This window comes from Salvelinus alpinus, chromosome 25, assembly GCF_045679555.1.
Source record: "Salvelinus alpinus chromosome 25, SLU_Salpinus.1, whole genome shotgun sequence".
Lineage (NCBI taxonomy): Eukaryota > Metazoa > Chordata > Actinopteri > Salmoniformes > Salmonidae > Salvelinus > Salvelinus alpinus.
In genome coordinates this window covers 46,597,325-46,610,980 of record NC_092110.1, presented here as the reverse complement: position 1 = coordinate 46,610,980, position 13,656 = coordinate 46,597,325, and the positions used below count along the sequence as shown (strand labels likewise).

The following is a 13,656-nucleotide window of genomic DNA, read 5'->3' as shown; positions in this document are numbered from 1 at the left end:
GACCTACCACACAGACATACCACACAGCAATACCACACAGACCTACCACACAGCAATACCACACAGCAATACCACACAGACCTACCACACAGACCTACCACACAGACCTACCACACAGACATACCACACAGCAATACCACACAGACATACCACACAGCAATACCACACAGACATACCACACAGACATACCACACAGACCTACCACACAGACCTACCACACAGACCTACCACACAGACCTACCACACAGACCTACCACACATAACTACCACACAGACCTACCACACAGCACATACCACACAGACCTACCACACAGCAATACCACACAGACCTACCACACAGCAATACCACACAGACCTACCACACAGCAATACCACACAGACCTACCACACAGACCTACCACACAGACCTACCACACAGACATACCACACAGCAATACCACACAGCAATACCACACAGACATACCACACAGACATACCACACAGACATACCACACAGACATACCACACAGCAATACCACACAGACATACCACACAGACATACCACACAGACATACCACACAGACCTACCACACAGACCTACCACACAGACCTACCACACAGACCTACCACACATAACTACCACACAGACCTACCACACAGCAATACCACACAGCAATACCACACAGACATACCACACAGACCTACCACACAGCAATACCACACAGACCTACCACACAGACCTACCACACAGCAATACCACACAGAACTACCACACAGACCTACTACACAGAATGGACAAACTGAAGCAATTGGCAGTTTCTCTGTTTAACTTAATCCAACCTCTCTCTCTCTCTCTTTATCTCGACTTTCTCTCTCTCTCTCTCTTTCGCTCTCTCTCCCCCTCGTTCTTTCTCTCCAAGTCTCTGACGGAGGGAGCTGGGCCTTACTACCACCTGACCCACAGTGAGCTGGTCGCCCTCCTCCTCCAACGGGAGGCAGACCTACACCGGCAGAGGGCGGAGTTTGACCAACAGGGTGCGTTGCTAGCGAAGCGGGAGGCGGAGTTGAAGAAGATGAAGCCTCAGGTTAGGGATCTGGAGGACTACATAGACACGCTGCTGGTTCGCATTATGGAGCAGACTCCCATCATCCTGCAGGTCGGCACCAAGCTCAAGTGACCGAGAGAGGGACTGATGGAATGGGGGTAACTAGCACCTAGGGTTGTGACATTTCCAGGTTGATTCCCGGAATCCGGAGGGAATAAGCAGGAATTCTCTAACTGGGATTCCTGGAAAACCTGAGAATTTTTTTTGACGCAATTTTGCAACCCTGCTTGCTCTCGTTACTCTGACCCCCCCCATAACAACCTCTACTCTGACCCCCCCCCCCCCCCCCCATAACAACCTCTACTCTGACCCCCCCCCCCCCCCCCATAACAACCTCTACTCTGACCCCCCCCCCCCCCCATAACAACCTCTACTCTGACCCCCCCCCCCCATAACAACCTCTACTCTGACCCCCCCCCCCCATAACAACCTCTACTCTGACCCCCCCCCCCCCCCCATAACAACCTCTACTCTGACCCCCCCCCCCCCCCCCATAACAACCTCTACTCTGACCCCCCCCCCGTAACAACACAACAATAGCTGTCTTCTTTTTAGTCTGTTCACTGCTGTACTTCTGACATACTACTGTAGCTAGAGAACACAGCACTGACAACGGGGATGGTTTGGAATTGACTTCACTTGTATTGGAAGGTGCCCTCCCTGTTTTGAAAGGGGTTTGGGTTGGAGTGGTGGGTTGTGGTTCGTAAGGTTAATAATTCTGGTTTGGTAGAGGTCGTGGGGTTAGAGGGTCCTCAGGTTGTTTCAGGTATACCCAGTTGGTATTGAGCTAAGAGATCAAACCCAGATCAATCCGATACTGAATGACTTCCTCTTCATCACCTAGGCTACATCCAAAATGGTACCCTAGATCCTGTGTAGTGCACACTACTTTTGATCAGGGCCCAAAGGGAAACCCATATAGGGCTCTGGTCAATAGTAGTGCACTATATAGGGAATAGGGTGCCATTTGGAATGCAAGCCCAGTCACTTCACAACCTAGACATTTTGCCCTGCAGACAAGTGCACCTACAACAGTAAGCTACAAACCAAATGAGAGATAAGAACTATCACTCATGTGTTATGGGCCGTGTCCCTAAAGTAGTGCACTATGTAGGGAATGGGTTGCCATTTAGAATGTAAAAATGATGTGCAAATTAATGGAATGGGAAGTGGTTTTAAAAGTGTTCTTATAAAAACAAACAGGTGACTAGTTTGATCTTTGATGCGAAGTTCAGCTTGATTTGCTTTTTCTTTCATTTAATAACACACTGCCGCTTCTAACGTGGTGTATTGCAGACAGACAGGCAGACAGGCAGACAGGCAGACAGACAGACAGGCAGACAGACAGACAGACAGACAGACAGGCAGACAGGCAGAACGTGTTGATACCATCAAGATAAGTACTGTAGGTCTCAATGTTAGGCCTATTACCAGGCTAGAAACTGTACTGTTTCAGATGATACTACCAGGCTAAGAAATTGAGTGGTGTGTCGTGCAGATAGACGTGCACAGAATGTATTGATACGATCAGGTTAAGTATTGTACTGTTTCAGATAGTGTGGCAAAAATTCTGATCGGGTTGTCCAGAAATCCAGGTTGGAATATTCCGGGATTCAGAAGGGAATAAGTAGGAAATCTGGAATCCTCCAACACGGACTTCTGGAAAATAAAAAACATGTTGGGAAACCCTAGTTTCAGATGTTACGATCGGGAAAAGTATTGTACTGTTTAAGATATATTGTTAATACCAGGCTATGTTCTGTACTGTTTCAGATACATTATATTGTTAATACCAGGCTATGTTCTATACTGTTTCAGATGTATTGTTAATACCAGGCTAAGAACTGTCTGGGTGACGCTGCTTCTCCAACATTAAATCAACACGGTTTATTATAGAGACAAAACAAATGCATAGACACATGCTGGTACTAGACTCCCCTCTGTCTGTCTCTGCCCCTGTATGTCCCCCTAATCCCTGCGCTTGAGCTAAAGCATGCTAATGATAATGCTGTCAGGTGTGTTACTAAAGGGATATATAACATATCTACAGCTCTATATGCCATATTGAAATGCCAAATGCTGCCTTATTGTTTTTCCTTAATGCTCCAGTTCCCAGTTTGGTTCCAGAATAGCACTTCACCTAAAGGAGATTGGGACACATAAAGGATAAGTCCAGCCATTATCCCATGACTGGTGTTTTATCACAGGACACAACGCTTTGCTTTGTTGCAATGTTATTTACATTTACATTTAAGTCATTTAGCAGACGCTCTTATCCAGAGCGACTTACAAATTGGAAAGTTCATACATATTCATCCTGGTCCCCCCGTGGGGAATGAACCCACAACCCTGGCGTTGCAAGCGCCATGCTCTACCAACTGAGCCACACGGGACCAGGATGTGGCTCAACATTTAGTTGTTGTTTAGTTCATCACACAAGAAGAAACCCCATTGTGTTCATACTAAGGTAATAAGCAGAAACCCCATTGTGTGCATACTAAGAGGTTATAAGCAGAAACCCCATTGTGTGCATACTAACAGGTTATGAGCAGAAACCCCATTGTGTGCATACTAACAGGTTATGAGCAGAAACCCCATTGTGTGCATACTAACAGGTTATGAGCAGAAACCCCATTGTGTGCATACTAACAGGTTATGAGCAGAAACCCCATTGTGTGCATACTAACAGGTTATGAGCAGAAACCCCATTGTGTGCATACTAACAGGTTATGAGCAGAAACCCCATTGTGTGCATACTAAGAGGTTCTGGGCAGAAACCCCATTGTGTGCATACTAACAGGTTATGAGCAGAAACCCCATTGTGTGCATACTAACAGGTTATGAGCAGAAACCCCATTGTGTGCATACTAATAGGCTATGAGCAGAAACCCCATTGTGTGCATACTAACAGGTTATGAGCAGAAACCTCATTGTGTGCATACTAACAGGTTATGAGCAGAAACCTCATTGTGTGCATACTAATAGGCTATGAGCAGAAACCCCATTGTGTGCATACTAACAGGTTATGAGCAGAAACCTCATTGTGTTCATACTAACAGGTTATGAGCAGAAACCTCTGTGTGCATACTAACAGGTTATGAGCAGAAACCCCATTGTGTGCATACTAACAGGTTATGAGCAGAAACCCCATTGTGTGCATACTAACAGGTTATGAGCAGAAACCCCATTGTGTGCATACTAATAGGCTATGAGCAGAAACCCCATTGTGTGCATACTAACAGGTTATGAGCAGAAACCTCATTGTGTGCATACTAACAGGTTATGAGCAGAAACCTCATTGTGTGCATACTAATAGGCTATGAGCAGAAACCCCATTGTGTGCATACTAACAGGTTATGAGCAGAAACCTCTGTGTGCATACTAACAGGTTATGAGCAGAAACCCCATTGTGTGCATACTAACAGGTTATGAGCAGAAACCCCATTGTGTGCATACTAACAGGTTATGAGCAGAAACCCCATTGTGTTCATACTAACAGGTTATGAGCAGAAACCTCATTGTGTGCATACTAAGAGGTTATGAGCAGGAACCCCATTGTGTGCATACTAACAGGTTCTGGGCAGAAACCCCATGGTGTGCATACTAACAGGTTATGAGCAGATGAAGATTCTGTGGAATGCCAAAAAGCCAAACCTTGAAACCTAATGAACACATGGAGGTTTGATTCACTGTAATTATTGAATTATGAAGCCGCTGTTACTAAATGTGTTCCAGTCTGTTGAGCTGTCATTCCCTTGTCATAGTGGAATGTTAGCACAAACAGACTGGATTTCTCCAGGCTAAACTGTTATCCTATCTCTAGATGTTCTTGCACTACCCTCCTCTTCACAAGCGTAGAAATAGAATGATGGTCAGAACATACAGGGACTTCAGAAAGTATTCAACCACCTTGACTTGTTCCACATTTTGTTGTGTTACAAAGTCGGATTAAAAGGAATTTGTCATTTTTTTGTCAACAATCTACACAAAGTTCTCTGTCAAAGTGGAAGAATAAAACACTAATATATCTTGATTAGTTAAGTGTTCAACCCCCCTGAGTCAATACATGTTAGAATCACCTTTGGCAGCGATTACAGCTGTGAGTCTTTCTGAGTCTCTAAAAGCTTTTCACACCTGGATTGTTCAGCATTTTGCTCATTATCCTTTTAAAAACTCTTCAAGCTCTGTCAAGTTGGTTGTTGATCATTGCTAGACAACCATTTAAGTCTTGCCATAGATTTCCAAGCTGATTTAAGTAAAAGGTTTAACTTGGCCACTCAGGAACCTTCAATGTTGTCTTGGTAAGCAACTCTTGTAGATTTGTCCTTGCGTTTTAGGTTATTGTCCTACTGTCCTACTGGGGCGGCAGGGTAGCCTAGTGGTTAGAGCGTTGGACTAGTAACCGAAAGGTTGCAAGTTCAAATCCCCGAGCTGACAAGGTACAAATCTGTCGTTCTGCCCCTGAACAGGCAGTTAACCCACTGTTCCTAGGCCGTCATTGAAAATAAGAATTTGTTCTTAACTGACTTGCCTAGTTAAATAAAGGTAAAATAAAAAATAAAAAGGTGAATTAATCCCCCAGTGTCTGTTGGATAGCAGACTGAACCAGGTTTTCCTCTAGGATTTTGCCTGTGTTTTAGCTCTATTCTGTACATTTTTATCCTGAAAAACTCCCCAGTCCTTACCAATGACAAGCATACCCATAACATGATGCAGACACCACTTTGCTTGAAAATATAAAGATTGGGACTCAGTGATGTCTTGTGTTGGATTTGCCCCAAACATACCACTTTTTATTCAGAACAAAACGTTTGTTTCTTTACCAATTGTTTTGCAGTATTACTTTAGTGCCTCATTGCAAACAGGATGCATGTTTTGAAATATGTTCTATTCTCTACAGGCTTCCTTCTTTTCACTCTGTCAGTTAGGTTAGTATTGTGGAGTAACTACAATCGTTCTTCTATCACAGCCATTAAACTCTTTTAAAATCACATTGGCCACATGGTGAAATCACTGAGCGGTTTCCTTCTCCAGCAACTGAGTTACTGGGTCTATTGATACACCATCCAAAGCCTAATTAATAGCTTCATGCTCAAAGGGATATTCAGTGTCTGCTTTTTTTTGCAACTTCCAAAATGTGTTGAAAAAATACCTTCTTTGTTAGGCATTGGAAAACCTCCCTTGTCTTTTTGGTTGTATCTGAAATTCACTTCTCAAATCTATTTTTTTATTTTCCATTTATTTAACTAGGCAAGTCAGTTAAGAACAAATTCTTATTTTCAATGACGGCCAAGGAACAGTGGGTTAACTGCCTTGTTCAGGGGGCAGAACGACAGACTGTTACCTTGTCAGCTCGGGGATTCGATCTCGCACCCTTTCAGTTACCAGTCCAACGCTCTAACCACTAGGCTACCTGCCGCCCCTACCTTACAGATAATTGTATGTGTGGGGTACAGAGATGAGGTAGTCATTCAACCATCATGTTAAAAACTTACTGCACACAGAGTGAGTCCATGCAACTTACTATGTGACTTGTTAAGCACATTTTTTACTCCTGAACTTATTTAGGCTTGCCATAACAAAGGGATTGAATACTTATTGTCTCAAGACATTTCAGCTTTAAATGTGGTATTAAATTGTTTAAACAAAAAATCTACAAACAAAATTCCACTTGGACGTAAACGGGGTATTGTGTGTAGATCAGTGACACAAACATCTCAATGAATCCATTTTAAATTCAGACTGTAACAACGAAATGGGAAAAAATGTCAAGGGGGTTGAATACTTTCGGGAGGCACTGTACTACTACTCATGGAACTAGTTCACTTTCTACCTGATCCCTCTGCATCACTGGGCTTTTTCTTCTTGACACCTCCAGAAGTTAAGTTAAAGGTTTCTATCCAGTTTAAAGCACATCGATTCTGAATAGTGTAATATTGCCTCATCTCAAGTTCTGCTGTATGAATGCAGGGTCTACACTATTCCCCTAGTGCACTACTTTTGGCCTGAGCCCTGTAGGCCCTGGCCAAAAGTAGTGCGCTATATTTTAGGGTGCCATTTTAGCTGCAGACATTAAATGTGACTCTGCGTTTATCTAAACTGCTAACGTTTCGTTCTCCTTGTCTTCCATTTTTAAAGTTGATTTCAGTTCAACTGATTGTGTATTTTGTCTCTGTTTTAGCTGGTGGAATGTGCATAAGTTAGTCAAAGATTTGGAAAGTTTACAATTCGTGATACAATTGTTTCACAAATTTTATATATTTAATAAAATTATTTTGTGTTTCTTGCTCACTATATGTTTGGCTGTTCAACTTTCTTTTAACACACACACATATGGAGGCTTATACAATTAAACTGGTAGTAACCACTACAGTGTCAGGTTAGACTGGTAGTAACCACTACAGTGTCAGGTTAGACTGGTAGTAACCACTACAGTGTCAGGTTAGACTGGTAGTAACCAGTACCGTGTCAGGTTAGACTGGTAGTAACCACTACAGTGTCAGGTTAGACTGGTAGTAACCAGTACCGTGTCAGGTTAGACTGGTAGTAACCACTACAGTGTCAGGTTAGACTGGTAGTAACCACTACAGTGTCAGGTTAGACTGGTAGTAACCACTACAGTGTCAGGTTAGACTGGTAGTAACCACTACAGTGTCAGGTTAGACTGGTAGTAACCAGTACAGTGTCAGGTTAGACTGGTAGTAACCAGTACAGTGTCAGGTTAGACTGGTAGTAACCACTACAGTGTCAGGGTAGACTGGTAGTAACCACTACAGTGTCAGGTTAGACTGGTAGTAACCACTACAGTGTCAGGTTAGACTGGTAGTAACCACTACAGTGTCAGGTTAGACTGGTAGTAACCACTACAGTGTCAGGTTAGACTGGTAGTAACCACTACAGTGTCAGGTTAGACTGGTAGTAACCAGTACAGTGTCAGGTTAGACTGGTAGTAACCACTACAGTGTCAGGTTAGACTGGTAGTAACCACTACAGTGTCAGGTTAGACTGGTAGTAACCACTACAGTGTCAGGTTAGACTGGTAGTAACCACTACAGTGTCAGGTTAGACTGGTAGTAACCACTACAGTGTCAGGTTAGACTGGTAGTAACCACTACAGTGTCAGGTTAGACTGGTAGTAACCACTACAGTGTCAGGTTAGACTGGTAGTAACCACTACCGTGTCAGGTTAGACTGGTAGTAACCACTACAGTGTCAGGTTAGACTGGTAGTAACCACTACAGTGTCAGGTTAGACTGGTAGTAACCACTACAGTGTCAGGTTAGACTGGTAGTAACCAGAACAGTGACAGGTTAGACTGGTAGTAACCACTACAGTGTCAGGTTAGACTGGTAGTAACCACTACAGTGTCAGGTTAGACTGGTAGTAACCAGTACAGTGTCAGGTTAGACTGGTAGTAACCACTACAGTGTCAGGTTAGACTGGTAGTAACCACTACAGTGTCAGGTTAGACTGGTAGTAACCACTACAGTGTCAGGTTAGACTGGTAGTAACCAGTACAGTGTCAGGTTAGACTGGTAGTAACCAGTACAGTGTCAGGTTAGACTGGTAGTAACCAGTACAGTGTCAGGTTAGACTGGTAGTAACCACTACAGTGTCAGGTTAGACTGGTAGTAACCACTACAGTGTCAGGTTAGACTGGTAGTAACCAGTACAGTGACAGGTTAGACTGGTAGTAACCACTACAGTGTCAGGTTAGACTGGTAGTAACCACTACAGTGTCAGGTTAGACTGGTAGTAACCACTACAGTGTCAGGTTAGACTGGTAGTAACCAGTACAGTGTCAGGGTAGACTGGTAGTAACCAGTACAGTGACAGGTTAGACTGGTAGTAACCAGTACAGTGTCAGGGTAGACTGGTAGTAACCACTACAGTGTCAGGTTAGACTGGTAGTAACCACTACAGTGTCAGGTTAGACTGGTAGTAACCACTACAGTGTCAGGTTAGACTGGTAGTAACCACTACAGTGTCAGGTTAGACTGGTAGTAACCACTACAGTGTCAGGTTAGACTGGTAGTAACCACTACAGTGTCAGGTTAGACTGGTAGTAACCACTACAGTGTCAGGTTAGACTGGTAGTAACCACTACAGTGTCAGGTTAGACTGGTAGTAACCAGTACAGTGACAGGTTAGACTGGTAGTAACCACTACAGTGTCAGGTTAGACTGGTAGTAACCACTACAGTGTCAGGTTAGACTGGTAGTAACCAGTACAGTGACAGGTTAGACTGGTAGTAACCAGTACAGTGTCAGGGTAGACTGGTAGTAACCACTACAGTGTCAGGGTAGACTGGTAGTAACCACTACAGTGTCAGGTTAGACTGGTAGTAACCAGTACAGTGTCAGGTTAGACTGGTAGTAACCACTACAGTGTCAGGTTAGACTGGTAGTAACCACTACAGTGTCAGGTTAGACTGGTAGTAACCAGTACAGTGTCAGGTTAGACTGGTAGTAACCACTACAGTGTCAGGGTAGACTGGTAGTAACCACTACAGTGTCAGGTTAGACTGGTAGTAACCACTACAGTGTCAGGTTAGACTGGTAGTAACCACTACAGTGTCAGGTTAGACTGGTAGTAACCACTACAGTGTCAGGTTAGACTGGTAGTAACCACTACAGTGTCAGGTTAGACTGGTAGTAACCACTACAGTGTCAGGTTAGACTGGTAGTAACCACTACAGTGTCAGGGTAGACTGGTAGTAACCACTACAGTGTCAGGTTAGACTGGTAGTAACCAGTACAGTGTCAGGTTAGACTGGTAGTAACCACTACAGTGTCAGGGTAGACTGGTAGTAACCAGTACAGTGTCAGGTTAGACTGGTAGTAACCACTACAGTGTCAGGTTAGACTGGTAGTAACCACTACAGTGTCAGGTTAGACTGGTAGTAACCACTACAGTGTCAGGTTAGACTGGTAGTAACCACTACAGTGTCAGGTTAGACTGGTAGTAACCACTACAGTGTCAGGTTAGACTGGTAGTAACCAGTACAGTGTCAGGTTAGACTGGTAGTAACCAGTACAGTGTCAGGTTAGACTGGTAGTAACCACTACAGTGTCAGGTTAGACTGGTAGTAACCACTACAGTGTCAGGGTAGACTGGTAGTAACCAGTACAGTGTCAGGTTAGACTGGTAGTAACCACTACAGTGTCAGGTTAGACTGGTAGTAACCAGTACAGTGTCAGGTTAGACTGGTAGTAACCACTACAGTGTCAGGTTAGACTGGTAGTAACCACTACAGTGTCAGGTTAGACTGGTAGTAACCACTACAGTGTCAGGTTAGACTGGTAGTAACCAGTACAGTGTCAGGGTAGACTGGTAGTAACCACTACAGTGTCAGGTTAGACTGGTAGTAACCAGTACAGTGTCAGGTTAGACTGGTAGTAACCACTACAGTGTCAGGTTAGACTGGTAGTAACCACTACAGTGTCAGGTTAGACTGGTAGTAACCACTACAGTGTCAGGTTAGACTGGTAGTAACCAGTACAGTGTCAGGTTAGAGGGTTTAGACTGGTAGTAACCACTACAGTGACAGACTGACCAGGTGAATCCAGGTGAAAGATATGATTCCTTATTGATGTCACTTGTTAAATCCACTTTAATCAGTGTAGATGAAGGGTAGGAGACAGGTTAAATTGTGATTTTTGAACCTTCGGGAGGGTGAATGGCCTAGGAAAAAGATTTAAAGTGTTTTTAAACTGGGTATGGTAATAGGTGCCAGGCACACCGGTTTGTGTCAAGAACTGCAACGCTGCTGGGTTTTTCACGCTCAACAGATTCTAGTGTGTATCAAGAATGGTCCATCACCCAGAGGACATCCAGCCAACTGAGTTGGGGCATTAATGACAATTGCAGTATAAGGCTTTTTAATACAGATTCAATATGCTCACAGACTGTAAACTATAATGAGACCCGTGAATAAACTAGATAGTGGGCAAAGCCATAAAACATGAAATTCATCGATCCCCATCGAAGGAGGAGCTGATTTTTAGTTTTTTTTAAATCTATGAAATGTAATATATATATATATAAAATGTATTGTTGGCACCTTCAATTTTTGTACATTTTCTCAAATGTTGTATTTCAACACTGTCTGCTCAGAGAATGTCACGCCCTGGACATAGAGAGGTTTTTATTCTCTATTTTGGTTAGGCCAGGGTGTGACTAGGGTGGGCATTCTAGTTTCTTTATTTCTATGTTTTCTATTTCTTTGTGTTTGGCCGGGTGTGGTTCTCAATCAGAGGCAGCTGTCTGTCGTTGTCTCTGATTGGGAATCATACTTAGGCAGTCCTTTTTCCCCTCTTTCATTTGTGGGTTCTTATTTTTGCATTGGTTGTTATTTTGCCCTGCAGAAAGTCACGTTCGTATTTTGTTTTGTTGTTTGTCAGTGTTCATTAATTAAATAAATAGAATGAACACGTACCACACTGCGCTTTGGTCCACTCCTTCTTCCGACGATCGTGACAAACACTCTTTTCACACCACTTTGATACAGCACTGGAAGTGCTTGAACCTGATCGAACATCATTGGAGAGACCTGAAAATAGCTGTGCAGCGACACTCCCCATCCAACCTGACAGAGCTTGAGGGGATCTACAGAGAAGAATAGGAGAAACTCCTCAAATACAGGTGTGTCAAGCTTGTAGTGTCATACCCAAGAAGACTCAATGCTGTAATCGCTGCCAAAGGTGCTTCAACAAAGTAAAGGGTCTGAACACTTATGTAAATGTGATTTTAAGCAGTTAGCAAGTTTGGTAGGCTACTAATGACCAGCAGCAGCATCAGAGCTCGGAGAAGCCTAGTTACCTGATTAAACGGTCACGTGACCGCCGGTGTGGCGGAAATATGGTCACCGTAGCAGCCCTAATCATACCCCCAAGACATGCTAACCTCTCACCATTACAACCCCCAAGACATACTAACCTCTCACCATTAAAATCCCCAAGACATGCTAACCTCTCACCATTACAACCCCCAAGACATGCTAACCTCTCACCATTAAAATCCCCAAGACATGCTAACCTCTCACCATTAAAATCCCCAAGACATGCTAACCTCTCACCATTAAAATCCCCAAGACATGCTAACCTCTCACCATTACAACCCCCAAGACATGCTAACCTGTCACCATTACAACCCCCAAGACATGCTAACCTGTCACCATTACAACCCCCAAGACATGCTAACCTGTCACCATTACAACCCCCAAGACATGCTAACCTCTCACCATTACAACCCCCAAGACATGCTAACCTGTCACCATTACAACCCCCAAGACATGCTAACCTCTCACCATTACAACCCCCAAGACATGCTAACCTCTCACCATTACAACCCCCAAGACATGCTAACCTCTCACCATTACAATAGCGGGAGGTTAGCATTTTTGGTGGGGTATGATATTTGTGCGTCTAACTTTCTCACTTATCATCATTCACGAATCATTCAGGATTATCTGTAACCATGGTAACATCCACATGAATGTAGAAGTGTTTAGAAACATATTCTATTCTTATTTACAATAAAAGTGACTCCAAAATGACACTCTTATTTACCATAAATGTATATTGGGCACAAAGAAATCTGACACCCAACCAAAACAAACAGCAAATGCATCCACCAAGTTTGTAGTCACAAGTTTGATGTAATCATTGCGTGCTAATAATATGGGACCAAATACTAAACTTTTGACTACTTTAATACACATATGTGAATTTGTCCCAAAACTTTTGATTCCCCCCTAAATTGGGGGGGGGGGGGGGGGACTATGAACAAAAAGTGCTTTAATTTCTAAGCGGTTTACCCAATATGGATGAAAATATCCTCAAATGAAGCTGACAGTCCGCACTTTAACCTCCTTGTTATTGTATCATTTAAATTCTAAAGGTCTGGAGTACAGAGACAAATCAACAAAATGTGTCACTGTCCCAATTATTATGGAGGGTAGTGTACCTCACAACATTTTCCCATTGACTCTTCTCGCTGTCTGATTCCTCACTATCTTCAGTATGCTGTCTGATTCCTCACCTGTCTTCAGTATGCTGTCTGATTCCTCACTATCTTCAGTATGCTGTCTGATTCCTCACTGTCTTCAGTATGCTGTCTGATTCCTCCCCTGTCTTCAGTATGCTGTCTGATTCCTCCCCTGTCTTCAGTATGCTGTCTGATTCCTCCCCTGTCTTCAGTATGCTGTCTGATTCCTCCCCTGTCTTCAGTATGCTGTCTGATTCCTTCCCTGTCTTCAGTATGCTGTCTGATTCCTTCCCTGTCTTCAGTATGCTGTCTGATTCCTTCCCTGTCTTCAGTATGCTGTCTGATTCCTTCCCTGTCTTCAGTATGCTGTCTGATTCCTCCCTGTCTTCAGTATGCTGTCTGATTCCTCACCTGTCTTCAGTATGCTGTCTGATTCCTCACCTGTCTTCAGTATGCTGTCTGATTCCTCACTATCTTCAGTATGCTGTCTGATTCCTCACTGTCTTCAGTATGCTGTCTGATTCCTCCCCTGTCTTCAGTATGCTGTCTGATTCCTCCCCTGTCTTCAGTATGCTGTCTGATT

The 13,656-nt window shown here is 43.6% G+C and overlaps 1 protein-coding gene across 4 annotated transcripts in view; it reads left to right on the top strand.

Moving 5' to 3' along the window:
* LOC139554040 (rab11 family-interacting protein 5-like) overlaps window positions 1–1,352 on the top strand; it is an 88,448-nt gene extending 87,096 nt beyond the window's left edge. For all 4 annotated transcript variants that reach the window (XM_071366944.1, XM_071366943.1, XM_071366946.1 and 1 more), the window contains one exon: window positions 900–1,352. In XM_071366944.1, coding sequence (XP_071223045.1) covers window positions 900–1,157 — 258 coding nt within the window. In that variant the 3' untranslated portion in view covers window positions 1,158–1,352. The remainder of the gene's footprint in view (window positions 1–899) is intronic.
* The last annotated feature ends 12,304 nt before the right edge of the window (window positions 1,353–13,656 follow it).